Source organism: Hakea prostrata, chromosome 1 (assembly GCF_041222555.1).
Source record: "Hakea prostrata isolate BN-2017 chromosome 1, UWA_Hpros_2, whole genome shotgun sequence".
Classification (NCBI taxonomy): Eukaryota; Viridiplantae; Streptophyta; class Magnoliopsida; order Proteales; family Proteaceae; genus Hakea; species Hakea prostrata.
Window position 1 is genome coordinate 37,994,697 of NC_142600.1, and position 12,265 is coordinate 38,006,961.

Below are 12,265 nucleotides of genomic sequence, written 5' to 3' on the forward strand. Positions count from 1 at the left end.
CAGCCCAAGCCCTAACCTAGACACCCTGTCTGTTTTGGGTGAAGAAGAACTTGTTTGTTGTTTGATCTTGAAGTTGGACCTTGAGTGCAGTATTGATAAGGCGCAAATGGGCCTGTGTACACATGGATCAATAAGAGAAATGGATCTAATGTGATTCGTGTCCATTTGGATCGAGCAATTGCAAACACCGAATGGAGATTGAAGTTTGAAGACACTGTTGCTTTTGTTAAACCAACATTTGCTTCAGACCATAATCCAATTGTTGTGGACACAGAGGGAGGTCTCACAAAAGGGCATAGACCTTTTCGCTTCGAGGCTGCTTGGTTAAGAAGCGACCAATGTAAGAATGTGATTCAAGAGTCTTGGTCTAAACTAGTGGAGGGTACTGTAGATGAGATATTATTCGAAAAACTGTGTAGATGTCAAGGGGGTTTAAGAAAGTGGAATAAAGAAAAATTTGGCCACATCCAAACACAAATTGCTGTCTTAAAGAATCGTTTACTTGTGTTGCAAAGTAGACCCACTTCTGAAGAAAATCTAAAATTAGAAGCGGCGTTCCAAAATCAATTAGAGGAGCAACTTGAAAGGGAAGATATTTTATGGATACAAAAGTCTAGAATAAATTGGATCAAAGAAGGGGACTGCAGCTCATCTTTTTTTCATACTTCTACACTCCAAAGGAGGCAAAAAAATCGGATCTTGAAACTCAAGTTGAGCAATGGGGAATGGACCAAGACTGTTGAAGAGGTATATATGGACCTTGGGCAACACTTTGAGAAGGCCCTGGACCTCGAAGGGGTTAGCTATGAAGCTTTGGACAAGATCCTACAGCAGGTAGAGTGCATTATTCCTAATGATTTAAATTCTAAACTATGCACTGTTCCTACCCAAGAAGAGGTCCACAAAGCTTTAGCAAATATGGGTCCATTAAAGAGCCCAGGGCTGGATGGGTACCCCCCCCTTATTTTATCAACAGTTCTGGTGCATTACTAAAGATAACATTTACAATTTTCATTGTTGAATTCTTTGAGCATGGTAAGTTGAACCAAGACCTCAACCGCACCTTCATATGTCTTATCCCTAAGACTGTAAACCCTGACAAGGCTGAGAACTTTAGACCCATATGCCTATGTGGTGTGGTGGTGAAAATTCTCACCAAGATAATGGCAGAAAGGTTGAAGGAACTATTGCCCGGTATTATTGCCCCCAACCAATCAACATTTGTCCCAAACAGACTAATCTCAGACAACATATTCATTGCTCATGAGATGTTCCACTACATAAACACATAAAGAACAAGAAGAAGGGAAAGGCTATGTTCTTAGCCTTAAAATTAGATATGAAGAAAGCCTATGATAGATTGGAATAGCCTTTTATTAAGGCGGTCTTGCTCAAGATGGGTTTGCAGAGAGATGGGTATCCCTTGTTATGGAATGTATTTGCTCGGTATCTTACACACTTCTGGTAAATGGCATAGAGAAAAATTCTTTCACACCCACCAGAGGAATTAGACAAGGCAACCCCCTATCTCCTTTCCTCTTCATTATATGCTCCTAGGTACTCTCGACTGTTATAGGGAATGCTGAAACAGAAGGTCTTGTAAAGGGGATAAGCATTAAAGGAAGAGCCCCACCCATCTCCCACCTCTTATTTGCTGATGATTGTCTACTTTTCTCTCGTGTTAAACGTGATTAGGTGAGTGAGTTGAAGAATTGCTTAGATCTGTATTGCAATGCAAGTGGTCAGGAGATAAATCTGAAAAAGTCATCAATGAATTTTAGCCCCAACACTCACAGAAGATTCAAGACATGGTTCTCTAGAGTGCTTAAAATACCCTACAATTCGGGGCCCTCAAAATATCTTGGACTCCCGTCGGAGATTGGAGTGTCAAAAAAGGATGTATTTAAAAGCCTCTCTACTTGTGGTAGAATCAAGGGGTGGAAAAATTACCTGCTCTCTACTGAAGGAAAGGTGACTTTAATCAAATGAGTGGCTACCTCTTTGTCCACATATGCAGCCTCTCACTTCTCTCTTCCAAACAGTCATCATGATGCAGTTTGAAAAGCTATGAGCAATTTTATCTGGGGACAGAAGGAAGATGAGAATAAAATTCATTGGATCTATTGGGCTAGAATGTGCAAATCCAAAGAGAATGGTGGGCTAGGTCTAAGGGACCCTATACTTCACAACAGGGCCTTACTATGTAAAGTTGCATGGAGATTGAAGAGAGAACCAAACTTATTGTGGGCCCAAACTATGAAGGCAATATATTTCCCTCAAAGTGGATTGTTAGAAGCAAGAAGTGGCCATAACCCATCATGGGCTTGGCATAGTATCATGGTGGGATTGAAGGTCTTGAAAGATGGGCTTATGTGGAAATTAGGTTCCGAAGATCAAATTGATCCATGGGAAAGTAATTGGATTAGAGGTAAAGTGAACTTTAAGATATTAGGTTCAAAGCCCATAAACTGCCCAATTTCTCATGTGGTCCAACTTGTGAACCAACATTCTAGATCTTGGAATGTGGAATTAATAAAACAATGGTTCAGCCCAAGTGATACTGAGGCTATACTCAAGGAAAGAATTCCCATTATGCCTAGTTAGGACAAACAAATTTGGGGTGGAGCTAGCAATGGCATTTTTTCCACTAAGAGTGCCTATAATCTTTTACTCAATCAAAGAGATCATGCTATGCAAGGTCTGCCCACGTCTTCAAGAAAAAAGGATTGGGAGATGATTTCAAAGAGAGTTTGGAAAAGAATTTGGTCATGCAAAATGCTCCCTAAAATTTTTTATGGAGGGTTAGTGCCGAAAGTGTGGCAACTGGGAGTGGCCTTGCTCACCAAGGAATACAAATTGATCCACTTTGTAGAAGATGTGGCAAAGAGATTGAAACGTCGGCCCATTTGTTATTCAAATGCCCCTATGCAGAAGCAGTTTGGTTTGGAAGCGGATTGAAGTTCATGATTCCCCAAGACCAATTGGTTTCTCTCCCAGAAGTTATTAAACAATGGGAGAAAATCAACTTCCCATCTAGGGAGATTGGGAGGAAATACTTTAGCCATTTTGCCTTTGTTTGTTGGGGTCTTTGGCTAGCCCGCAATGCAGTCACATTTAGAGACAAAGGCCCAAGCCCAAAAGAAACAGTGATGAAGGCCCAAAGTGCTCATGCTGAATTTTGGAATGTGACTCAAACACTAATGGCGCCCATCTCGTTTATTCCGGTGACTGGGGGCAATAATCATGAAATTCATCCAACTCTCTCAGCGGGCAATATATGGGAATCCCATATTTGGTGTGATGCGGCCCTCCCCCTTGATGATGTGAATGGTGGCGTGGGATTTATAACTTTTGACAGAGGCTTGAAGATTCTGGGAGCTATCTCTTCCCCAGTCCTTTCTAAGGATAGTCTTGAAGCGAAGGCCTTGGCTATCCTACATGCAGCTCAGTGGGCAGTAAGTGAAGGGTTGGTGAATATTGTTTTCAAGTCTGACTGTGCTACCTTGATAAAATGTCTAGACCACTCAGCAGATTGTAGATTTGTGGAAGTGTAGTCTATCATTTCGGATATTTTGTTTGTAACTCAAAGCTTTTCTACTTGCTCTTTCAAGTATGTCTCTAGGGAGATGAATTCTATTGCTCACTCTCTAGCCAAGAAGGCCATGTCTCTTCAAGGCAAGACAGTCTGGCCATCTTCCTCTCCTTGGCTTATTGATCTTTGTACTCAGTTTGCCTCGGCTTCTGTCTTTGAATGAAAGACTGATTACCAAAAAAAAATATAAATTTTCATTAGTTAACTGAAAATAATTTTCTTTCTTTCCCAATCAATGATAGGACAAAGAACCCAAAAAACAAAAAATCAATGAATATGACACCGCATTGCCGATATCTGGAAATAGCCAACGTAGTCTTATTCTTAATGCTGCTGTATGTACAAAATCATGACTCTAAACATTACTCTTCATATTTTGGCTTCAATCTAGTGTTCCTCAATCCTCACATTGTTATATTACAATGTGTGAGCTTGCTTGCGATTACTAGTGATCCTTTTCTACTCAAGGTTGACGACTTCTACTGTGTCAACAGGAGGTTCAAAAAAGAAAACTAAGGAGCTCAAAACCATGAGGAAGATTATGAATACAAAAACGGACTTGCAAGGATTGGCATATTGTCTAACAAGTGCGATTCCCTCTTCCTGGCCACCCTTTGAAGATGCATCATCCAGCTGGAGGGTTGGGCATGCGAAAAAGCCATACGCAATACCAGCACAAGTTGCGCCAAAATGTGTCCTGAATAAAGAATGATTCGGAGATAGCATTTATGATTAACCAATTGAAATCACTTCCTATCCTTCAAATATGCAATTTGAGTATCTCACATCTCAAAGTCATAAACATTTTTCTCTTTACCAAAAAAAGAATTCTCTTCGATTTCAAACTGAAAGGAGCAGAAAACTAACCAGTCATCAATTGGCCCAAAATTGCTCAACACAAAGCTAAGTGCCACTGCAATTACAGCTTTCTGAAACAGACTTTCTGTGACCTCCTTTGCATTGGCTTCTTTATTTTGAATCTGGTAGATCATCCAGGCCCCAATCATAGCGAAGGCAGGATCCTGATAAGATGCAACAACATTATCTGATAAAGCTAGAAACAATCGCCAATTGTGTTCTGTAAAGAAAATAACCTTCAACCCACTACCACAGGAAGCAGAAACCCCTCCCCAGCTCTTTCACTTATGAGCTAATTCCATGCTGCTCATGAAAGAGCCTATGAAAAAAGAGTAATTGGGGTCTACGCATTTTAGTGAAGGATAGGTTTGCATGGAAGCACATAATTCATGAACAAGAAGGTTGAAAGCACTTGCTTGGGGACAAATTCTTGAATTTCAGGTGACCATGTAATCACTTGGATCCAAGTTAGTGCACACTGGTTGAAAATATGAAGTAGATTTTCTTTCCAAATATGTACTCACTTGCTGCTTGGAATTATCTGAAAACAAGCAGTTTTGGTGGGGGGTGAATATCTGAACAAGCATGCTACTCATAGGTATACAGCAAATTCTTGAATTTCAGAGATCCAAGTTAGCGTGCATTGATTAAAAGTAATCCACCCAACCCCCACCCCAAAAAAATAAAAATAAAAAAGCACACACGCACAAAAGAAAGTTGCATATTATTTTCTGCTTAGAATAATCTGAAGAAGCATGGTATACATCTATACATACTACAATTGACGTTTTATTCTATAATCTAAACAATTAAACCAGTCTGTGATATAAAAAGTTATGAAGAACTGACCCATGAAGTGCAATTTCAATATAATGTGAACCATCATCAGAATACAAGACTAGATTATAGAAATCTTTGGGACTAACAAGTGTTTGACTGTACATTGTAAGATTCAATCCGAATCCGAATCCCAATCTTCAGCTCAAATTTGGGTGACCTCAAGGATGTGAACATAAATTTAAAGGCGTCGTTACATCTACTTCATACATGATGTGCCCTAGAAGATTAGGATTGCCTATTAAACAATGTCACATATTTGTTGAAGCCTTTTGGTGCAAGACTTAAGGACATCAGTTGAAGCTAAATGTCAATTGGCGCTCCTTAGGTAATCCTGGGAGATCTAGTGTAGGAGGTACTTTTAGAAATAATTTGGGGAATGTAATATTTTCTTTCAAAGAATTATGGGTCGCAAAACAAATGATGGAGCTCAGATAGTAGGTCATGTTACAAGCTTTTATAAAGCTAGAGAATTGGGCTCTCAAAGCTTATGGATTTGAATCCAACTCCTCCATTGAGGTTATGCCTGTTAAGGACCAGGAGATCCCTTGCGTTGCCTAGCAGGATTTCTCTTCAATTATACATTGCTTCTACTACACCAACAAGAAACCTTGTCCCAACTAAATGGGGTCGGCTACATGGATTATGTCCTTCCAATCAGCTTTGTTTTAGGTCATGCTAGAGATAAGGTCTAAGGTATGCATATTCTTTCTCACCACTTCTCTTAAGGTTATCCTAGGTCTGCCTTAGCTCTTCTAATTCTTTCAATCTGGATTATATATATCACTTCTCTATACAGGGTCATTTACAAGCCTCTGCTGAACGTGGCCATGCCACCTCAAATGACTTGCTCATAGCTTACCAGTTCTAATATGATCATTCCTAATCTCATCCTACCTATTTTGCCACTCATGCATCTTAGCATCGTCATTTCTGCAACAGTGAGTTTATCTATATGATGTTTTTTAACAGCTTAACATTCTACACCATACATTGCTGCTATAACCTGAAAATTTCACATTGCTTCACAGAAACAGTCCAAGTGCAGACTTCTTGGCCAAGGATAGACTTCTGAATGAAAACTCTGCTATCAGGGTGGTTTTTGCAACTCTCATCAGGATGAATTACTGGTGGGTACACAACCAAAAGCTATATTTCTGTTTTCCTAGGACTCCCTCATTAGGTGTAGTGATTTGTTACCCTGCTGATGGAAATGCTGATGGTGAGGTTTCCAATCAGGCTCTGTGGTTTGTATTAGTCTGGTTTGGCCATTCTAAAATTCTTTGTTCATCTTTTCTTTTTCTCTAGTCAAATCGCACTATCTTTTTCCCAAAAATAAAAAACAAATGATAATAGTTGGAAGCATTTTCTTCTCCTGCAATGGTACCTATAAAATCTTTACTACAGCCAGACATCCAACAAATCCAGGAAGACTCACTGCTATTCTACGATTATATAATGTCCATAATAAAATTACCAAAAGAAACTAATGGCCATAATAAATACACACCATCTTATTGCAGCCTGTTAATTATAAAGAAGCAGAGCATATTAATACAATATCAAACTGACATAAGAATAATACAAAAATTCTTGCACAGCAAGTCAGCAAGTTGCAACCAAATTAAGATGGGGAAAAGAAAAACACATTGGGCAGTGTTGCTTACTGTTCCACCAACAGTTAACTCAGGAGTGTGAATGAAACTTGTCAAGTTTCCAGAAATTCCTCCAAGTATGTATATCAAGAAAAATGTGAAAGAGCCATATCCTCTGCAAACTTGAGGCCCAAAAGAAAGAAGCACCCAGCAACCAAGCCCAACATGGAGAAATCCAGAATGCTGCACAAAAAAAGAATATTTTTAGGGGAAAAACAATCTACATTACAAGACTGTAGTAGACATAAGAATTTAGCGTGTCTATAAAATGAACTGAGAATGATCAATTAATGACCCAAATAGCAAGATGCTCATGTTAGTATGCTAGTGCTGTGATCGGTACATCAAGTTTGTTAACCCCCCCCCCCCAAAAAAAAAAAAAGAAAAAAAAGAAAAAGGAATAATAATAATAGTAATATCAGTACGTCAAGAGAAATTATCTCGTAGCAAAGAAGACATGGCATGGTGAAGAGACTAACTTGACTTCATCGACACAAAGGAACTAGCATTCAAATGTAAAGCAAGAAACATGGTCAAATGCATTGAATGGTTAACGTTTGAAATTTTCAAATAATGACTAAAATATCACTGCCTTCTCCCTAAAACATTCCAAATCACATATAGATATCTTTCCCCCACCCATAGAGATTTGAATTAAAATCTCAGCTTCCAGGTCATGTACTGAATAATAAAATCTCTACTACAGGTTGATGGGCATTTCAAAAATATATAACGAAAGGTAAAAACAGGGATATTTTAAACCTTTTTGTACAACAGATTTCTATGATCCAAGCAGTCCTTCACAAGTAATGATACTTTTTAGAGAATCCTCCCCCAGGACATGGACAATAATACAACGCTCTTGGAGCTGCCATTGTAACTACTTTTTCTTCATATGCACTTCAAAGGATTTCCTGCAGAATCAATTATCCCTCAATTCCATGATGTACCTCCTAAATGTTAAATTATTACTCATGACAAGTGCCCACATCAATTACAGATAACCTTATATGAAGAGGAGGGTGTATTCACTCGCTCCTTCAGCTTCTTCTTTCTCCCAATTTTCCAGCCTGAACTTCTCATTGTTTACTCTTCCAGATTCTTCTTCTGTCCTATTTTCTATCCTGAAACACTTGTTCTTGCCATTTTTTGTTGAAAATGAAAATTTTCTTACTGATCTACGGGTCTAAACTCAATGGTCCTACAAGGAGTTCTTTTCTACATTTGAAAAGATATATAACTGTTTTGGTCCCTATTCCGTTAACTTCTCATGAATGATTATACCTGCAAGTGTGGATTTTTTTCATACATTATTCTTGATGAATGCCACATTGAGGAACTTGCAGTTTGATTAAGTAATTAAGAATTGTGGCCCATGATACATTTCAGGAACTAACAGGCTTCATCATGCAAAACAAAAGCTCAATTGATTAGGTGATGCTTGAATTTTCATTGGACATAAACAATTTCAGAACTCAAAAATGAATTTCTATTCAGAAAGGTAATGCCTTTTCTTATGAAGCAGACTGCATAGACCATAAGACTCAGTGGAGATTGAAATATTGAAGACCAAACATCAAATAACCATAAATCTAATCAACAATAACTCGATATCCACAAGAATCTAGGGAATCATCATAAATCTTGCAACTGAATATGTTAAAATAAGATAAACAGCCCAAAAAAAAAAGTTTAGACACAGAAACACGAACCCAGTCAATCCTGTACCAGAAACATAGGTGTCACAAGTCTCCACCACTCTCCAACCATAATTAACTGATTTATCTTTGCACCATATAGTAGAGGAAGTGACAAAAGCTCCACATCAGAATACCGGACAGGACTTGCTATCCCAAAAATAAAGACCGCAATATTTATAGAAGCCAATATACCTCTGAAACCAAGCAATATGAAGGCATTAGCCAGCGCAAAATTATTTGAATACTGAAAGAACCTATGAGACTAAATCATAATTTAACAGAGCTGCCATATAAACAAAGTACTTCTTTTAGTCTGAATATTATCCAGGAATTTGAGGAGCCACTAAAATTCTATTAACGCAAACTTAAAGAAATACGTGAGGAGGAGAGTGGGAACAAAGCCAGCCTTACCCAGCCAAGGCCACTCAGCTCACTCCAACAAAGTAGACCTTCCCCTCCTGACATAGTAATATAGGTTGGGAAAAATTAAAGAAAGGAAAATGGCTTACATCAAATATAGATCAGAGGTCTCATCATATGGCTGTAGTAGACCATGAGAATTCTGTAGACTACTCCAATCATCCTTCGTTTCCAACTGCATGTCAAGGTTCAGCTTCCTCTTTTCAGCTATTTCATCTTTTTCTGTGTCATGGTAGAGTACCCCTTTCAGATTTCTTTCAGTAGCTTGGCCATCACTACCAGATTTACTATTCTTTTGAATGTCCATGTCTGTAATGGACAAGAAATTAGAATGGTTTATAATAATGCTAAAGAAGAACCAGATAAATTAAGATTGTGGATGAAGAGATCTAATGCATCTATGTTGCATCACTGAAACAGTAGCCTTAGCCTGGTCCATTTATGTCTATAATTGGCTAGCCCAAAATACATTGCAACCTCACATCACTAAGAGAATTGGGTTTACAACTTAACATGACTAAATATATTTTTGGTGCTGATACCGTTGAGTAAATATTGACTTTGATTTTGTTGATCCCTTACAGAATTAAGGCATTCTAGTTACAGTCTTAGTTATTACAGAACATCTGTGAAAATTAAATTGGATTAAATTAGCAAAGGGTTCTTGAGCCCGAGCGGTTTCTATTGAATATTAGGACTAGACTCACCTTGGTAATCTATTTGGCATCGAATATTTTGCACTCTAGATTGTGTTGATCAATGGGAAAACCAACACATTTGGCAGCCTTTGAATTGTATATTGGAATCCAAAAAAATAAAATTCACCAAAACTCAACATCAACTAAGCCTTATCCAACTAAATGGGGTAGGCTAATGGGATGCTTGCCCTCCACTCAGCTCCATTCGAGATCATACCTGCATCAAGAGCTAGTCTATGCATGTCTTTCCTCATGACCTCTCCAAAGATCATTCTAGTTACTTTCGATTTTTTAGTTCCTTCAATCTGCCCCAAATCACTCCCTCCATGCTAGAGTATCCAAAGGCGTTTGTTGAACATGAACAAGCCACCACATGACTTTCTTGTGGCTTATCATGTACCAAAGCTACCCCAAACCAGCTCTAATATTATTATCCCTTACTTTATCCTTCCTAGTTTTAAATCGATCCACCAGCACCTTGATATACTAAATAATTAGTCACATTTATATCTACTATATGAACAATGGGTTCTCCACAGAGGCTCTTAGAGATGGCTGAACCTTTATCACACAGACAGAAGAGAAAATAGAACATTAATATGTCCATTTGAGAATCATTAAGGACAGATTTCATGTAGTTTACCAGCACAATGTTCATCTGGAAGCAGTCAAAATCTTCTCATTTGTGCCTATGCATGTGTATGCAGAGCAGACCTTGGAACTCAATTTCTTTTTTTATTGCAGGAAAACAATTAAAATGAAACAATATAAAACATAAGGAAAAGAAGCACTATAAAGTAATCAAATCTGGGTAGGAATTACAAGAGACACATCTAAAAGAACTTGGCTATCTAAAATTATACTTGTCAGCAAAAGATCTAAGATCTTTACCTCTGTTAAGCTTTCGGATATAAATATCAAGAGAGCCAAGTTTGTTTCTAGCATTGAATCGACCATCTTGCGCAATAGATTTCACCATTCTTTGGGGAAGCTTTGACAAAGGCTCCATCTTATTGTCTTGAACAACAGCTTCAAAATCACTCGAACACATGGAGTTGATTTTCTGTTGACTTCCTTCATGTTGAAGCTTGCTAAAATAGGAGTCCAAAATTTTCAGATGGCTCTCTCTGTTTCTTGATTCTGGTGCATTGGGGAACTCGTGCAAATTTTCAGTTTGTGAATCATTTTGAGTAGCAGAATTAGGATCACTTTTCATGTTATATGCCCTATGAAGAGAAGATGACTTAGCACAGGTCTGAAGTTGCATGACCCTCTGGATATGCACCATGTAAAACATATCATCTCCTAGTCTTGCCTTTGCTTTCGTACAGAAATAATTCACATGATACACACGCTTGTCTTCTCTTACTTCTCTGGAAGTAGATAGAACAAGATCTCTACAGAATATTTTAGACCCTAGTGTAACAACAGCCATATGTGTCTGAAAGTTAGAAAAAAATTGTATTAGTAATTACCATCCGTCCAATACTTACCGCAAGCTGTTGCTTCAAACCCATCTTTACTTACCAACAGTTCTTTTAGCTGCTTGATTGCCAACAGAGGAAAGCGCTAGAGAATGAAACTGTAAGTTCCTTTAAACTGCGTATGTGAAACCAAAATGTAAGGCTAATTAGAATCAGAAATTGTAAAACAAACCGTAGATGGGCTTTGCCTTTATCCAGACATGGTTGTCTGAAAAGCATGCCGAAATTACTGCATTTGGCATGAACAGGCATCCATCCATACAGCAAACAGATTAACTACAAGACTTTTTAAGGATGCTTTTAGTCTGATATTTATGTAAAGAGCCGCATTTCAGAATGAATACGAAGATGAGGATCACCTATAATAAGTAATGCTATATATATCAGATAGAATTTATTCTGGAACCAAATACATACCAATTCATAAGTTTCTTTAAAAGAAAAATTCGAAAGATTTTCAAATAAAATATACATGCATCCGAATTCGAAAAGAGTAAGGCTGAGAAGACCTACGTTTAAGGAAAGGAAGTTAAAAGCTGCAGAGGTTGTTTGAAAGGATTTCAGCTCACATCCCTCACCAAAACGTAGACAACGGAAGCAATGTTCTCCTTGACCAACAAGATTTGAGAGAATTACAAACACAGATAGTGTAAAGTTCCATCGTTAAGTTAATTGGTCTGAGAGATTTCAATTATAATGGCTGACTGGCCATGGATAGATCAACAACTGAGCAGACAAGAAATCCGACTGGTGCTGCCTTATCCACGCTGGCCCATTTGGCAATTGACACGTATGATACTCTCTGGTCCCACGAATGTTACAATAAATCGACAACTGAGGGCTTACGACGACAAATCAGGCCATATAGTGATACTTTCAGAATCTCCCAGGTCCCTGTTGCCCTACCACCCCACGCCAAGATCAAAGCTTTAGTGCTGGCCTACCTGGGACCTGGGGAGTTTCCATTTAAGAGTTAACTTACTGAAACCCATACTCCCAAATCACTCCATCTGGCCAAGCA

At 38.3% G+C, this 12,265-nt stretch overlaps 1 protein-coding gene across 4 annotated transcripts; it reads right to left on the reverse strand.

Annotated features, from left to right (window-relative positions):
- Window positions 1-3,853: 3,853 nt before the first annotated feature.
- Window positions 3,854-11,943, reverse strand: LOC149028912 (Rhomboid-related intramembrane serine protease family protein). Of its 4 annotated transcripts, none has more exons than XM_089139342.1 (8): window positions 11,758-11,943; window positions 11,288-11,359; window positions 10,652-11,201; window positions 9,152-9,371; window positions 8,671-8,836; window positions 6,955-7,125; window positions 4,460-4,614; window positions 3,854-4,289 (listed from the first exon to the last, which is right to left on the reverse strand). In XM_089139342.1, the coding sequence occupies exons 3-8, from the start codon at window positions 11,193-11,195 to the stop codon at window positions 4,052-4,054; spliced, it is 1,494 nt and encodes a 497-aa protein (XP_088995468.1). In that variant the 5' UTR covers window positions 11,196-11,201; window positions 11,288-11,359; window positions 11,758-11,943; the 3' UTR covers window positions 3,854-4,051. The 4 variants fall into 4 exon arrangements, with proteins under 4 accessions (XP_088995468.1, XP_088995474.1, XP_088995460.1 ...); XM_089139348.1 differs by having other exon boundaries at window positions 9,152-9,284; window positions 11,754-11,943; XM_089139334.1 differs by having other exon boundaries at window positions 11,754-11,943.
- Between the last annotated feature and the right edge of the window lie 322 nt (window positions 11,944-12,265).